Source organism: Notothenia rossii (genome assembly GCF_949606895.1).
Source record: "Notothenia rossii genome assembly, chromosome: 4".
Taxonomy (NCBI): Eukaryota; Metazoa; Chordata; class Actinopteri; order Perciformes; family Nototheniidae; genus Notothenia; species Notothenia rossii.
The window spans coordinates 64,552,170-64,569,720 of record NC_136902.1 but is presented as its reverse complement, the minus strand read 5'-3'; the positions used below and the strand labels follow the sequence as shown (position 1 = coordinate 64,569,720).

The 17,551-nt window shown below is 42.3% G+C and overlaps 2 protein-coding genes across 2 annotated transcripts in view; both read right to left on the bottom strand.

Moving 5' to 3' along the window:
* The window catches only part of ulk2 (unc-51 like autophagy activating kinase 2), a 62,034-nt gene that overhangs the window by 30,535 nt on the left and 13,948 nt on the right, over positions 1-17,551 (bottom strand). The window contains exons 2-3 of the mRNA XM_079678725.1: positions 17,095-17,187; positions 16,885-16,926 (exon numbers count right to left, since the gene is read on the bottom strand). Of these exons, the coding sequence (XP_079534851.1) occupies positions 16,885-16,926; positions 17,095-17,187 (135 nt within the window). The remainder of the gene's footprint in view (positions 1-16,884; positions 16,927-17,094; positions 17,188-17,551) is intronic.
* On the bottom strand, positions 67-2,146 carry LOC307037671 (general transcription factor II-I repeat domain-containing protein 2A-like; the record flags this gene model as incomplete). The annotated part of the gene is made up of 2 exons (XM_079678726.1): positions 67-219; positions 389-2,146. One exon carries the CDS (start codon positions 2,144-2,146, stop codon positions 395-397), a length of 1,752 nt encoding a protein of 583 aa, XP_079534852.1. The 3' UTR covers positions 67-219; positions 389-394.

The following is a 17,551-nucleotide window of genomic DNA, read 5'->3' as shown; positions in this document are numbered from 1 at the left end:
CACACACACACACACACACACACACACACACACACACACACACACACACACACACACACACACACACACACACACACACACACACACACACACACACACACACACACACACAGAGAGAGTATTGCGCTGGAGTTAGTGATATGCTGTGGATTTCCTGTCTTATCAGCAGGGCCCTGTTTCAGAACCAATTCCAGCTACTCAAGCACCACAGGATAGTCTCTGCAAGACAAATACAGAGAGACAGAGAGGGGGGAGGGAGAGAAAGAGACTTTTAAAATAGAAGCTTACCAAAGACCACAATAACACAGTATTCATCATCATCATTGTTATTATTATTGTTGTTGTATTTGTAACACAAATCGGCTATTATTGCCTGTCATCAACATACCTTTTCCTACTTTGAATGGGATTTATGGTGCTGTCGTCTGTTGGCTACTATTCCTTTGATGTCCGGTTCCATCTCCGTTGTTGCTATACGAAGGAAAGCATGTAGATGGGCATCCGTCAGCCTGGATCTCAGCTGGGATTTGTTGATGGCCATGGTGGAGAAGGTTTTCTCACAAATGTATGTGCTTCCGAACAGAGAGGCCATTCTGATGGCATGTTGGCGAAGTGCAGGGTACGTAGATGGGGAAAGTCCTTTGTAGAACTCGATGAGATTCTTGTCTCGATATGCTGCTCTGGCCTCAGAGCTCTCCTGCAGGTCGATGAGCTCGAACTGCATTTCTGCAGGCTCTTCTTCGGGTGCACATGTGAAGGGATCTTGGAATAGGTTGAATGACTTCTCGTGGTCACTGAAGTCCGAGAAGCGGTGGTGGAATTCCTCTTGGAGTTTTTCCATGAGGTTGTGGTTCTTGTCTGAACACAGGTGATGTAAAACGTCACATTCACCTGCGAGCACCTTGCAGGTGGGGAAATGGGTTAGATCCCCCTCTCTGAGCTGTCCCTGCACTAGTTGAAGTTTTCGCTGGAAAGCTTTGACGCTTTCAAACAATGTGGAAATGAGCTTCCCATGGCCCTGCAGCTTCACATTGAGATCGCTGAGAAAGGTTTTCAGGTCAACAAGGAACGCTAGGTCACAAAGCCATTCAGTGTCACTTAACTGTGGCAGATCTTGTCCTTTTGATTGCATTAACTCAGCGATTTCTTTCCTCAAATTAAAAAAACGCTTCAGTGTGGCACCTCTGCTCAGCCACCTGACAGCAGTGAAGTATATGACGTCACCAAATTCAGCCTCTGATTGCACCAAAAAAGTTTTGAATTGACGGTGATTCAGACCTCTGGACTTTATGAAATTCACTGTCTTCTCACCTCCGTTATTGGCCACTTTGTCGCTGAGCAAAGAGACAGCGCCCGCCTTTCTCCCGACCATGGCTGGCGCTCCATCTGTTGTGACACCGAACATGGATGTCAGCTCCACATTGTATGCATCGAGACTACGACACACAGCATCACAAATGTCGATTCCCCTTGTTCTGTCTTTGATACTCTCCATGCTTAGCAGTTCCTCGCCTATTTCAAAGTCCTCCGTGACCGTTCGAATGAAAATCAGCAGTTGTGCAGTATCAGAAATGTCTGTACTCTCATCCAGTGCTATAGAAAAGGACCCCTTGCCTAGGCCTTCCACACGTAGTCCCAATTGCTCTTTGAGATCATTGGCCAGATCTTCGATTCGTCGTGTCACTGTGTCATTCGATAAACTTATGTCACGGAACTTTGACTTTTGTTCAGGGCATACAATGTCAGCCACTTTCAAAATGCAGTCTCGCACGAATTCTCCATCACTGAACGGCTTGCTCCGCCTGGCAATTTCGTGAGCTACCACATAGCTAGCCTGTGTTACAGCTTCACCGGATTTTGCAAGATTTGTGAAAACTGACTGCTGGGCAGTTAAACCTCTTTGAAGTTGTTCAAGTTTAGTTCTGCGCTCCTTGCCCATGAACTTGTCATACATTTTATGATTGGTATCATAATGGCGTTTTATGTTATACTCCTTGAGCATTGCATTCACCTGCTTGCAGATGAGGCATATCACTTTATCCGACCCCTGAGGTAAAACGAAGTAAGCGTTGCTCCATTTCTCCTGGAACTTCCTTTTCTCCTCACTGACAAAACGTTTTTTACGCGACGGCCCTGGCTCCTCCATCTCGCTTACACAACGAAAACTTCCAACAAATTTTGTTTCCGATGTTCACGTGAACACTTTGCCGCCTTTGGGACGTGCATCCAATCAGGGAGTGAGTTTGGGGATGCTCGCGCTGGGGGTATTCAGTGGAAATAACAGTGTGCCTGAGTGTGGACGTTGGGAGAGACAGCTTGTTGTTTTATTATTGTATAACCGGACTTTTGTGTGCGTTCATATACTTAACCACACACGCAAACACACACACTCTTTCTCTGCCGTTACATAGCAGACACTACTTTATCTGTCAAGTTGTCTCCGATGCCACCACAACTTCCTGTCAAACACGTTATCTCGACTTCAAAATAAAAGCATGCAAACGGAACTGGAAGTTAACCTAAATTAAATCCAAAATACACATAAAACTACAACGAAGGCAACAAAAACAATGCAACATCTCCTTCAGTCTCAGAGGACACAAAGTTGGGTTATCTACAGACAGTGACTAGCTAAAATCGCTAGCTAACTCCCGTTTCTGATAACTTACAACAGATTTTCCGCTTAACTGCAACTCGCGAGATTTGCGAGATTTGCGAGATTCAGGTTACCAAATAAGGAGTGAGAGTGACGCGTAGAGGAACCGGAAGCTGCGCTAGCCTCCGGTGGCTACCATAATGCTATCATTTAGTTTCTCCGATTTTTGCACAAAAATGGATTGATGGACCATCAATAAATAAGCCATGCCTGCTTCATGTATGGAAGAGGACCAGCGCCTCAAGAAAGCAATCATATCATCAGGTGTGGTCTCTAACATTTATAAATTATTATCTAGGGCTGCCCCGAATACCTATTCTCCTGTCCAACTGTCCTGGGAGCATACCTTGAATATCTCTCTGTCTGCTTTGCAATGGAACTCCATTTGGCAGTCAGCTATTTTCTCTTCTAAATGTGTAAGATTCAGGATCATACAGTTCAAAATTCTCAATAGAGCTTACATCACCCCTGTTACAAAATCCAAGACGGACAATAAACAGAGATTTATGCTGGCATGAATGTGGCAAGCGAGGTACATTGTTGCACCTACTCTGGGAATGCCCAGCGGTAAAAAAAACTTTGGTCAGAAGTAATATCCTTATTGTCTGAATCTTTAAAAGTTAATTTCCCTACATGTCCCATTGCATGTCTACTGGGTCTCAAGCCAGATGGCAATCCTGCAAGGACTACCGATCGGCTCTGGACATTGGCCTGTTTAGCCACAAAAAGACTCCTATTAAAGTCCTATTAAACTGGAAGGAACGCAAACCAGCCTGCTTTACTAGGGACTCATGGCTGAGGGAGTATCTGGACCTACTGAACATGGAGCGTGCAGCTTCTCTGCTGGGGGATTTTGAGGGGAGACAGGAGGATTGCGGTTCACTGTCCGCAGCTCTCCTATCTAACCCTGTCAATATGGCATCTCCTGTGTAATGTATAATGTATTGTGTATGTAATGTCCTGTGTATGTCACAATCAGCTGTCTTAGGAAGTCATCCTTGCATCCACCCCCCCCCCCCCCCCCCCTCCCCCATTACGTTTTGTTTAGTTGTTTGTTGTTACATGTTTTGATGTACGGTTTGTTATCTGGAGCAATGTCTGTTAAAAAAAAAAAAAAAAAATTTTTTTTTTTTTTTTACTGTACTTGGGGTTTAACAGGTTAACTATCGCGGGCCGCCAGAAACATTTCCGAGGGCCGCCATTGGCCCGCGGGCCGCACTTTGAGAACCCCTGCTTTAAACCAACTACATCACGGTCACATGGCCGTGCATCACCACCGCCAAGCTAAAGGCGGACTTGTGTTGTAAGTAGTGCTGCGGTACGCCGAACCGGTACTGGACTTGTAAAAGTTTCGGTTCAAGTCCGGTTAAAACCGGAACGTCGGGAACCGGTACTTGGATTGCAAAAAAACTAGCACTTACGTATATTCTCCTTTTTGTTCCAAACCATCTAAAACCTTCCATAGATCGAGAAATTTGCGCTGAGAAAAGACGAAAAACATTGTGTCGGCTTCTGATATGGCGGCCATTACTGAACTCACGAAGTCTCGCAAAATATCGCAACTGCTGTGTGACGTCAAGGGAAGCTAGCGATGTGATTGGCTTAGACATAGTGGACAGCGTGGTCGAGCAGTAGTCACTACAGTGTATACTGTATAGTAGGTGTGTAACAGTGTAATGTGTATAGTCTACTCTACACTCTACCTCTCAGCAAAGTTTTAGGGATTTAGGCTCAGTCAGCTCAGGGACTGTTTGGTTACTTTAGTTTGGTAAATGAAATAAATGTTTGAACTTTGTAGTAGTTCACTGTAGTTTCTGTCATAAGTTATTTGTAGACTAAGTGGCAAAAAGTGTTTTTTTTACATTTGTACTTTGTAGAGAAATGTAGACACAAGTTGGAAGGGAGCACAATAAACCTGACAAGTTTGAATTTGAGTTGATTATGAGTTTATTTTCAATTGATAATTAGCTCACAATAAGTTCACTTTAGTTACTCACACAACTTGACACAAGCCATGAGTTCAGGTCCGGACCTGAACCTGAACCTCTGGACTTGAGTCCGGACCTGAACCTGAATGTGAGTCCAGGTACGCAGCACTAGTTGTAAGTAGTTTCATTAAGTCACTTTTTAGCATCCTCTGTTTTTATGACAGTGGAGTTTTTAGTGAACGTATATTATTTGCCGTGCAAATCTTGTTCGATTATTTCAGGCTTCTTACCCCAAACACGTTCAAAATACAGTTCACTTTGAGACAAGAGAACCAGAAGGAGTCAAATGCCAAGTCTTTTCTAGTTTATAGGATTCATTACTTCACCACGCTACACCCCAATTGTGAATGTCTGTAGCTTTTACTTGTCATAAAAACAAGAAGCAGCTAAAAAGGACTACTAATGGCACATTTCCACTGCAGGACCTAGCACGACTTAGTACGGTATAGTATAGCCTTGGTAGGCCAGGCTCACTTTATGCTGCGTCTCCATTACAGTTTAGTAGCTGGGGCAGTAACTATAGTAACGCAGTGTAGGCGGATCTGTGACGTCATCTTCAATGCGAACCGCAAAACCAACATCAGCTGTTAGCTGTTAGCACTCAGAGCTCACAGCTCCTCATATCTGTTCAGAAACTAGACAACAGTTAAGCAAGTACAAACCACAGACTGTCTGTGTCATGGTGAATACAGTCGCTGGTTTATTTATGTCTGTATAGGCCGTTGTTGTGAGTGTGGACGGTCGGAGCATATACTGCGTTAGCTTAGCCGATCTCCATTCAGAAACACGCATTTTAAAAAGGTTTTTCGCCTGCCGTCTGTCTGCAGACTTGTCAAAGCATTAATTCATGGTTTTTACTAACAGGTATCAGTATGTTGTTACTTCGGCATCATTTTGAAACGTGTATTACAATTAAATCAGGGTCAAATATGTTCATTTTGTTATAGTTGTAGCCCCCTTGCCAGCGATTCTCTCTGACCATTCAGCAGTCGAGAGTGTTTACGTCACTAGTTTAGCATATTCAGCCCGGTTGTTGGCCCGGTAAGAACCTCGATTTTGGAGGGCCAGAAAAAAGGTGAAAAAGTAGCCATGAGCCAGAACTACCCCTAGTGGAAAAGCAAAAAAAAACGGGCCGGGTTTGGCACGGCAAGCTTAAACCGTGCTACGTGCTGCAGTGGAAATGCGCCATAAATATCATTACGCCAAACACAAGTACTCCTTTAGCTTCTGGCATAGCAATTACGCTTAGATTATTAGAAACATTTTGTTAATATGTGAAGACTATCCTGCTGAACAAAACAACCTACAAAAATGTGTCCCATTATACTTAATGTACCACTCTATTCCAAAGTTCTTAAGGCCTAGGCCAAGAAAGGATTTATGGTCTTGACGGAAATGCAACCGAGACATGTAGCCTACTAGTGATCATGTGAGTGCTCATGCACATGTGCTGATCATATGTGCTACAACCTGAGTTCAACAAAGTGAGATGACTGAGTGTGTGTTTGTGTGTGCCTCAGTGAGCAGTAACAGTGTTTTTTTCTCTCTGAGCTCCTGTCCTGACCAGTTAAATGACTGGAAAGCAAAGCTGAGTTAAGGAATGTGGAGCAAGCAGGGAAAGGGAGGGTTATTCATAATGCAGATTTTCTAGGAAAACTCAGTGAACTCCCAAAAATATCCCCCTGGGAAAAAAGTTGAGCTTAACATTTTCTTTTCTTTTCAGTCAGTCCTGCCAGCACACACACACACACACACACACACACACACACACACACACACACACACACACACACACACACACACACACACACACACACACACACACACACACACACACACACACACACACACACACACACACACACACACACACACACACACACACACACACACACACACACACACACACACACACACACACACACACACACACACACACACACACACACACACACACACACACACACACACACACACACACACACACACACACACACACACACACACACACACACACACACACACACACACACACACACACACACACGCTGAGGGGCCCCTCTCCAGACCAGAACACAGTGTTCCTTGGGTAAAACATCAGCTTTTGTGAAGATTGGCTCACAAACCAAACACTTGAGAAACAAACCTCTACCCCCCCTGCTTCCTTTAGTTACTGTTACATCACCCTTTACTCACAGCAATTTGCACAGAAAGAGCACAAAAACAAAAAGAAATTGGTTAGCTTCTTGAAATATACACCTTCTTTGATGAAGTTATTTTGATCTTATGTAGACACAAACCCAAATAATAAATATTACCACTTACTGTATCTATGTATAGGTAGATTTTAACCCTTAAATATATTTTGTATCCTTGGGGTTAGTTATTTGACAGGCTGTGTCAATGTGTAAAATGGATTTAATAACAGTGTAATTACGGTGTTATATGGGCGTAATATTGGAGTAACATCGGTGTAATATGGGTCTAATAACAGTGTAATATGGGTGTAGTAATGGTGTAACATGGGTGTAACAATTGCGTCATACGGATTTAATAATTGTGAACAAATATTTGTTATGGGTGTAATGTAGAAAATGGCAATCAATTGTTTAAAAAAGGTTTTCGATTTCTCATTTATGGATTAAATCATTAAAGGTTATGTTCAGTAGGCTATCCGTTATGATAAATGTTGCACTGTTCTGCAGTGAGGAGGGGGAATTCAAATGCTGGCCAACTCAGTTGAATCCTTAGTAAATTATTTCCATTTTTTTTTAGGTAAAAACAAAACAATCAGTAGAGCTTCGCTATGCTTTGCACAGTGTGCAGCATGAGGAGAAAGAAAGAGCTTGACATGGGCCACCTTACAATTATCCCGTCAACCTCACACTGCTGCAGCTTGCTTAACGTTAACCTCTCCATGAAGGAGCTCAGCCGTGTGCTTCAGACTGTCATTAAAGGAAGCAAACGAGCAGAACTCCTTTAAACTACAGCGAACAAGGACCTGCAGTCTGACTCCCACTCTCCAGCCCTGCAGTCTTTTGTTAATGCAAGGCTATTCGGAGAGGCAGGTAGCTGGCACTTCTTTACCCATTGAGGCAGCTGCTGATTCACAGTCTTAGGTCAACTGCATTTATAAAAGCTGGTGGAGGCCAGTTCATTTTTACAATGTGAAATTTCAAACATTTAAAGGTTTTAATGCTTTATCCTACTGGTTATATCTTCGGATGAAACAAACCGTTTAGTAGCATTATGCTCATTGTTCTCTTTTTCTGCCAAATATTACTAACTTTATACTCATTGGCCCTAGATACACTGAACATATTCAGCACTAAGAAGACCTGAGAATGAAGAGTGTTTGTTTTTGTTTGTGCATTCAGCAAAGAACACATGTGTCGAGTACTCACTTATTCTATTAATTACATCTTGTGTATTCTAAAGATACTCGATAAATATACATCTCCCTACTGATGATATGTATATATTTACTGGTTTGTGCAATGCCTTGTTAACCCAATGTTGCTGTTACAAAATATTTTCCCAATTTGTAATCATTAAAGTATATCTAATCTAATCTGAGGTAGTAGGGTGTTAACACATTGTTTCACCTCCATTGTGAAACCAAATCAAACATAGAAAAATGGGGATGAGGGGAGTAAATCTGTTTTAATTCAATTCACAGAACAACACAATGCATTCTAGTCTACACGTGCTCGGACACACAGGCAGCAGCAGTGTGATATTAAATGGGTTTAGGGTCAACATTTAGGGTTAGGTTGAACAATACAACAATACAACATCTGAAAAGTGGCTGACCCCGGTTTAATGTTTGTAAACCCGACTATAAAGCTTCTACATAAAACATTACCTGCCTAATATGACTAATATATCTTACATTATTTCAAAACTGCACTGCTTGTTTAACTTCTCCTCCTGCATATGGCCACCTGTCAAATGTTTGCTGCCTGCCATCCTGTTAGCTACACCTGATGCTACAGCCGATCTAGCAGCTGTGTAGAGGACAGAGGTGCTTTGTGACAAAGGCTAACATCAGAATGCTAAAAATCTCACAATGACAATGCTAACTTACATCTGCCTAGAGGCTATCTTGTGTTTGCTTATTAGCAATTAACACAAAAAGGAAAGATAAGGTTAATGACGATGTTATTCAATTGACAGCTATTTGGTATAAAAGGTAAAGCAAGACAATTCATATATTACAATTCTCACCCAGTGAATGCGCTTGACATATTACATTACATCCTCTGGGGAACATATCTGCACCAAATTCAATGACAGTCTATCCACTAGTTGAGGGGATAATTCACATAAAAAACGCAAAAGTAAACCTTATTGTGTAGCTTGAGGTAATTCAGGAGTACACCATGGCTAACAGGATTTATCCTCAAATTAAAGGATTGAACCATATTGCAAAAATGACCAACAGTACAACAACAGACATTGCCAATATACTAGAGGAGCTAAAAATGTACTGTGTGTTAATGCATCCATCATGGACCAAGACATATCTTAGGTAGGGTTTTATTCTCAATCATCAAAGGCAAAAAAGGAAATGACGGCACGAAGAGACATGTTTGAGACATTCTTACTGCCCACAAAGTAATAAAGTCTTGCTTATTAACAGGGTTCCACTAGTCTTAACTAAGCATTTCTTCCTCTAGTCTCGAAACTGCACGTAGTATCTAGCTTGAACTCCATTTATTGGTCCTTCTGTGTGTCAGTACCTGCAGTCTTGAACCAGGTGAATTACTGCATAAGCAGCGTGACTCTTTTCAAAAGGTCAAACACTCTGACCGTCATCCCCTTTCATGGTCTTCTGTTGACTCAGACCCCATTTACATGCAAACCCATACGAAATGCAAACAAACCGAATTCGATATCAAAAAAGTATTCCGTTCACACGAGACCGCTCGGGAGCGCTGGAGACGCTGTAGTACATATGCCGGTCCTGTAAGTGGCGCTGTACTTCCGCCACAAAATACACCAAAAGCAGCGAAGAAGACCACAGAGCATGGTTGCCATGGTTGCCCTTCTGTTTGTGCCCCGTAGTGGATTTAGCAACATGTAGTTCATGTAATTCTCCATGTCCACTTGTTGCTGATGGTTGTGGTAGAGGAGCTGTAGATTTTGCACTAACATCTGTAGCATGGTCGAGCTGTAGATTGTGCACTAACATCTGTAGCATGGTCAGTAGCTATAGCTACTGACCGTAGCTAACAGAGGTGTGGACTCGAGTCACATGACTTGGACTCGAGTCACCAATTTGATGACTTTGGACTTGACAACATCACAAAACACTTGCGACTCGACTTGGACTTGAACACCAATGACTCTGGACTTGACTTGGACTTGAGCCTTCTGACTTGAGGTGACTTTATACTTGAATTCAGAGGTCTCCAGCACGCCGATCGCGAGATGTCAATAGAAGAGCAGACTCCAGTTGGGGAGAGCAGAATCTTCAGCCGCTCCTACTCTTGCTGTGAATCCATGCAGGCAGGGGCGGTACTTTATTTAGCTGGGCCACCATGTGGCCAATCATATGCGAGGACACACTAGGATCATACCATTATGTGAAAGAAGGGTGGGGGGGATCAGCAGGTGTAGTGGTACAGGCCAGCTACACAGAGCGACGGGGAGACGGATTGAAATGCAAGCGCCTCGGAAAAAGTCAAGAAATTAGCGAAAATCGAAAAAAGAAGCAGCATCTGGCTGCTTTTCAATTATATTGGAGAAAGCAAAGCTGAGTGCAGGATTTGTAAAATGAAAATATACTTCAGAGTAGGGTTTTTTCAGGATTTATTGTCAGAGGTGGGACAAGTTCATATCTTGTACTTGAGTAAAAGTACCAGAGTGTAGGAATACTCGGTTACAATAAAAAGTCCTGAATTCAAAATGTTACAAGTAAAAGTACAAAAGTATTATCATCAAAATATAATTAAAGTACCACCTGCAGAGGGATCTAGATTCAGGTGTTCTTTTCCCCATAGAGACCGCCTCGCTGCAAATTATCCCTGACATAAAGATAGATTATAACATGTTGTACACAGTGGAAATAAACATTCTGGTTATCTCAACATCAGGGATCTTATACATTAAACTCCTTCTGAATCAAATCGTTATGGTAGCATTACCTTACTGATCCTTCTTAAAATAGAAAAAAACACGTTACTTTACCAGCAGAGAGAAAATTGATTATTCAATTATTAATGTGACTAATTAAGAGCAGTTTGATTATTAAGTATTATTCTGTTGATCAATGTCATTACATTTGGAGAAAAGCACATAAGGACTTGTTTAAGACTCGTTTTGTCAAAGTTTAGGACTTGGACTTGACTTGAACTTGCCCATCCTGACTTGAGACTTGACTCGGACTTGCAAAACCATGACTTGTACCTCATTCAGACCAACGGTGTTTCAGGGCCGGTTCGGAGCTGAAGCTTGAAAAGCACCGGGTTTTCCTCTTCACACCGCAGCAGAGAAGCCTTTTAGCTCCGGAATCCGGTTCATTTCGAGCACCAAAAAATTGTCCAGACAGAGCAAAAGCACCACATACGTCACGCTTGGGCAGGGGCAGATCAACTCCTGAACAACAACAAAAAGCCGGCGTTTTATCCAGTTTGTACACAACGATGGAGAAACTTAACAAGCAGCAGTGGTCCACTGAAGAGACCAGCTACCTACTGGGAATCTGGTCTTCCGAAGAGGTACAGAGGAAGCTGGAGCACAATTGGCCATTGTTGTTGTTGTCGGTGTCAGCTGTGAGGGGTTTCCGCACGCTTTGGCTTTATGAAGCAGGCACACAAACGGTTACGTCATGACGCAAACGATGACTCAATGACGCAGCACCAGTCGGACTCTGGGCAGTGTGAAAAGAGCTGGAGCTAAACCGAAAAACCGGTTCTGAACCTGAAAAGCTCTAGCACGGAGCTTGAACCGGAGTTGCGTTGGTGTGAATGAGGTATTGGTCCCATCTCTGGTAGCTACTGACCATGCTACAGCAGTGAGCAGGAAAGGAGGGGCTATGGCTTCATTGTTATCAGGAAATGATCGTATAGGGCGTACACACGGAGCCGTTTGGCCCCCCAGAGCGTTCCGTTTGCAGATCTATCCACCTTGGGACCCGTTATTGTTTGCGAGGTCCGTTTCCGCATTCCCGTTACGGCCTCGTGTGAACGAACGGGCTATACGAAAGAGAAAAGTAGCAGATTAAATCGTTTGCGTTCTCGTGTAAACAGCACCTCAAAGACTTGCCCTTTCACAGAAGCCATTAACTGCCAGCAGGCCTATCAGTAGCCCCCTGCAGTGTTCACAGGGGACAGGTCAGAAGTTGTATGGGTCATTTTGGTCTGAATTTTAATAATTAACCCGTAACATATTCCAAAAGCAAGAATATTGGCAGACTTGAGAATTTTGTCTGGTTTGCAGGAGTCTCTTTCATACACTTCTCACATACTATTTTCAACACAGATGGACACAGTGTTCAAATGTTTAACTGGAGTTGTTCCATGCCTGTCCAAATATCCACATGTTGGATAGAAATTTAGTTAGGGCTACAAAAAAAGTTAAATATGTAATAAAGGATATAAATTAAAGCTCTATGCCTTCTAAAATACAGGCTATGCGTGACAAGAAAGTTGCACAAAGCAGCTCGGGTTACATTTTCTCTTCTGTTGGGTAAACCCAGTCTAGCACATGGTACAAACAACAACAACAACAACAACAACAACAGCTGATGGGGCTGGGAAGAAGCCAACTGGAGATTCAAATGTAGAGACAAGAAACTAGAAAAAGTGAGATAAGGAAAAAATAATTACTCCCACTTGGTTGTGGTAACCAAATGGTTGCAAAAAACAGACTATTGATTGTCAACAAGAGAGGGAATGTACACCATTACACTGGCTACCAGAAGACAGACCCATGCTGCAGGGGATGGAAAGAAGAAACAGCAGATGGTAAGAAAAAGACAGAGAGACACCACGCCTAAAGCGCTCTTAGACCGGACCAGTGAATGTTATGGCGCATTTCCACTGCAGCGCGTAGCACGGTTTAAGCATGCCGTTAACCCGGCCCGTTTTTTATTGTTTTCCACTAGGGGTAATTCTGGCTAACGGGTACTTTTTCGGTTTTTTTTCGTGGTTCTTTCCGGGCCAACAACCGGGCTGAATATGCTAAACTAGTGAGAGAATCGCTGGCAAGGGGGCTACAACTACAACAAAATGAACATATTTTACCCTGATTTAATACACGTTTCAAAATGATGCCGAAGTGACAACATACTGGTTAGTAAAAACTATGAATTAATGCTTTGACAAGTCTACAGACAGACGGCAGGCAAAAAACCTTTTACAACGCGTGTTTTCAGAATGGAGATTGGCTAAGCTAACGTTGTATATGCTCCGACCGTCCAGACTCACAACAACGGCCTACAGACATAAATAAAGCAGCGACTGTATTCGCCATGACACAGACAGTCTGTGGTTTGTACTTGTTTAACTTTTGTTAACGGCTGATGTTGGTTTTGTGGTTCTCATTTACGTCATTCACACCAACGCAACTCCGGTTCAAGCGCCGTGCTAGAGCTTTTCAGGTTCAGAACCGGTTCTTTGGTTTAGCTCCGGCTCTTTTTACACCGCCCAGAGTCCGACTGGTGCTGCGTCATTGCGTCATCGTTTGCGTCATGAAGTAACCGTTTGCGTGCCTGCTTCATAAAGCCAAACCGCGCGGAAACCCCTCACAGCTGACACCGACAACAACAACAATGGCCGATTGTGCTCCAGCTTCCTCTGTACCTCTTCGGAAGATCAGATTCCCAGAAGGTAGCTGGTCTCTTCAGTGGACCACTGCTGCTTGTTAAGTTTCTCCATCGTTGTGTACAAACTGGATAAAACGCCGGCTTTTTGTTGTTGTTCAGGAGTTGATCTGCCCCTGCCCCCGCCTCTACGTAAGCGTGACGTATGTGGTGCTTTTGCTCTGGCCGGACAATTTTTTGGTGCTCGAAATGAACCGGATTCCGGAGCTGAGAGGCTGCTCCGCTGCGGTGTGAAGAGGAAAACCAGGTGCTTTTCAAGCTCCAGCTCCGAACCGGCCCTGAAACACCGTTGGTGTGAATGAGGTAATTGAAGATGACGTCACGGCTCCGCCTACACTGCGTTACTATATTTACTGCCCCAGCTACTAAACTGTGATGGAAACGAAGCATAAAGTGACCCTAGCCTAACAAGGCCTATACCGTACTAAGCCATGCTAGGCCCTGCAGTGGAAATGCGCCATTAGAGGCATCAGAGGCAGAGGTGACAAAAAGTAGGCTAACTGAATCAACAAACAGAGAGAGAAAGTGAATGAAGTAACATACTTAAACCACACAACGGACAAAGTGAGGGACTCACAATGTATCAAAACAAAAACAGGAGCGATCTCTCAATGTCTGTCTGGTGCCAAGACCACAGTGTTCCTTGATTTAAGGTTTGGTGAGCGGACAAATACAGGGGCAGGTCACACTTGATATACAGGCCTTTATTTGGTACAAGTATTTTTCCTTACTGACCATTCAAAGATTCTGGTCTGAGGCATATTATCAACCTCTAGCCTAATAAATGTAATATTAGCCAAGATGCAATACTAACTTGAATACGGCCCCCTTTAAATCAGTCCTAGTTATGCATTAAAAAGGCACACTTGAACATTTACATTTACAGTATCTGCTTCCTTGGTGAGTTGGATGAGCAAATCAATTAAAAAATGTTGTTGTGATAAAACAAATAAGATATACAATGCTAATAAGTGAAGTTTTTAGATGCTTGCAATTCATGGATTTGTTCTTTTTTTTGGTGCTTTTGAAGAGAGCCAGGATACACGTTTGGCCTCTGCAAAGGCAACACTTTATAAATTCCATTTAAATTATGTCTTTTAGCAGGATCACTTTATTTTGATAACGAAGAAGTAACGCTAGAGTAGCATGACTTACCATCTATAGTGTCCTAATGTCTTGGGCCATTCATTTACTTACTGCAAGACAATCTTATTTGAGCTAGACATAGCTTTCCTGCATGCTTACTAAATAAATACCTAAATGAAAATGTTTCTTTACGGTTATCGTTTCCTTTTTTTTTCAAAAGGAACAGACGGTTGGTTTTTTCGAATATGAAAATCATGAACCAGTTCTTAAAATCACAGTTATGTACGTATACAGTATCATCACTGATGGAGCTATTGTACTTTATTCTGCCTGCTGGGTAATGATTGGACTCCTCAGCCGTCTGCCTCAGAGTTTATTACATCAGGGGGACTGATGGAAGAATGAGGAGACGGATAGAGGAGTAAGAGGGTGAATGGACTGATCAGTAGAGTCCCTGTGGGAGGCTTACGTAAACACAGGTAGTACCATTACTATGTGGGAAGTGCTTCATCATCACTTTATCTGCCTCCTCTACCCTTTCCTCCCTGTGTATCTCCTCATTGGAAGGACACTCTAATGTAAGGGCCAATTAGGGGCACTATAACAAACATTTCTACTATCGGCTGGTAAGGACTTTTGTGATATAAAGAGGACAATAGTTTGTAGAAATGTGGAGAAATTAACAATGCTATAGGCTTAATAGCCATGTTTCATGTATGCACACTGATAGAAACATAATTTGAAGTCAGAGTGAATAAAAAATACTGAATTACAAATACAAACATCTGCTTAAGCTGTATGGCTGCAAACTCCTGCCTAAAAGTAAGTGGGAGTCTATCACACCACCCACAATAAGTCAAGAGAGAGCAACCCTGCAACAAATAACATCAGTAATGCACTATACAGGATGAAAAACAAGTACCGTTGATAAATGCAGGAAACTGTAAGCTATGAAAAATACACTAATACTGGGCCTCTAGCAACACATTTTTAATTTTAAAATCATTAATTTTATCCAAAGGGATCTTAAAAGGGACACGTCAGGAATGTGTGATATAGCAGTCTGCTAGATGCAATAACAGGGTCTCTCAGCCAGGGACCAGAGGGGATCCGAGGCATTTGTGCTAGGAGTTCAAGAGCCCTAAAGATGGCCATCAATCAGTGTACTGTAAGTGACCGTGTACTGACAGTATGGCCTTTCAGATTCAGCACAATGCATCTCATTTTCCATTGAGTCATACTGTACTTCATGTTTTCCATCAGCCTCACAGTTTTACGAAAAACCATTAAAAACGGGTCTGTTTGGGTGGTGCTTCTTAGCAGCAAATATTGACTATCTTTTAAAAAATCCAAAGTCCATATTAGTGTGGTTTCTTCTGACAATGCACCTTTAAATCTGCTGTTAACCGTTTCATGTTGTGGTTTGTCTTTCTCACGAAAAACGTATCATATCTAAAATTCCTGCTAAATGCTGTATCAACATGACACGTATTTCATCACCAGATTCTCGCCAACACACAGTCCTACTTCCAGCACAGACCCCGCATTTTCGTATTTGTAATAGAAGCTGAAGCCTCACTTTGTAAAATCTATACAGCAAAACTCTGCCAAATGGACTGATGGAGCTGCAGTAGTTCGACCCTGAATCAGCCAGCTGAGTCGGCAAAGACCGATGATATGCATGATATGCTGCGACACATTTGACATTGAAACTGTAGTAATGTACTGATGTCAATATACTCAAATCATTTTCACTTTTGATGTGAATCGTCCATGGCACGCAGAACAAAATTAGATGCGACCTCAAATCACTAGAAGACGACACAGAGCCGGGCAGTGCCACTAGCCAATTGCAACATTGATCCTCTTTACACAAAGCATTTGAGAGCATTAATTTGACTAGATATTCATTGACTCCATAGATATTGGTTCAGAAAAGTGCTCAAGTGTCTCAATTTGGACACATACCTTAGTAGAGTGCCGTGTTGTGCACTGTGAGAACTTTGAATTCTGACCGTGTTGAGTTTTTTTCATAAAACGCAAACAGCAGCTGTGCCCTGTCCAGAAATGACGATCACCGCTGTTAGCTAGCTAGCTTGTTAGAAACGTTAAATTAATCGCATAAAGTTAATAGCACCACCCGGGAACTTAAGGATCATTTTGCAATTGCATTTATACACTCAAAGCAGCACATGCAATTAGAGTAGGACACAAATTGAGAGAAAGGTCTCATAGCAAACTCCACTCAAAAGAAATAAATATTGAAGTACTATTCAATACTTAACTTCCCACAAACTTTTTATAAAATTGGTATAAAAATAACTTACCTGGACATCGTAAAGTGCCACAATGTTTTCATGCTGCAGCTCCTGAGTAAATACAGAAGAGAAAAACAAGAAGCGTTAGCAGAAGGATTAACCAGCAGCTAATAGAGTCACTTTCCCAGGTCAAAGTCAAAGGTGCAGAGAAGGTCAGTGTTGGATCATTCTTTAAATACATCAAGGAGATCATTGAGAGGCAATTAGAGTCATGCTCACCTTCAGGATTTTGATTTCCTTGCCAAGAAGGATCTGGGACTTGGACAGGTTCTTCTTATTAATGCTCTTGATGGCCACCTCCCAATCAGTCTTCTACAATAAACAAAGGGCAGGAAGGAGAAGATGAAATATATATATTTTTAAACTGAATACAAAAGCCCCTGTGAAGTGTCCTCTTCACTTGTATCATAGGTTAATGGTTGTCACTTTCTGAGGATATAAGACATTTTTCCTCCAAAAAACTAAAACAAAAAATTATTTAGTTTGGCATTTACTTGCAAAAATATATTGACTGATATTGCAGTTGCGATATGATTTATGATATAAAGAGAGATTTATTTGATTATGATTTATGAGAGATTATATACATTATATTTTTAAATATGACAAAATGAGTTCAAGTATCTCTGGGTCTTGTTCTCGAGTGAGGGAACAATGGAGCGTGAGATGGGCCGGA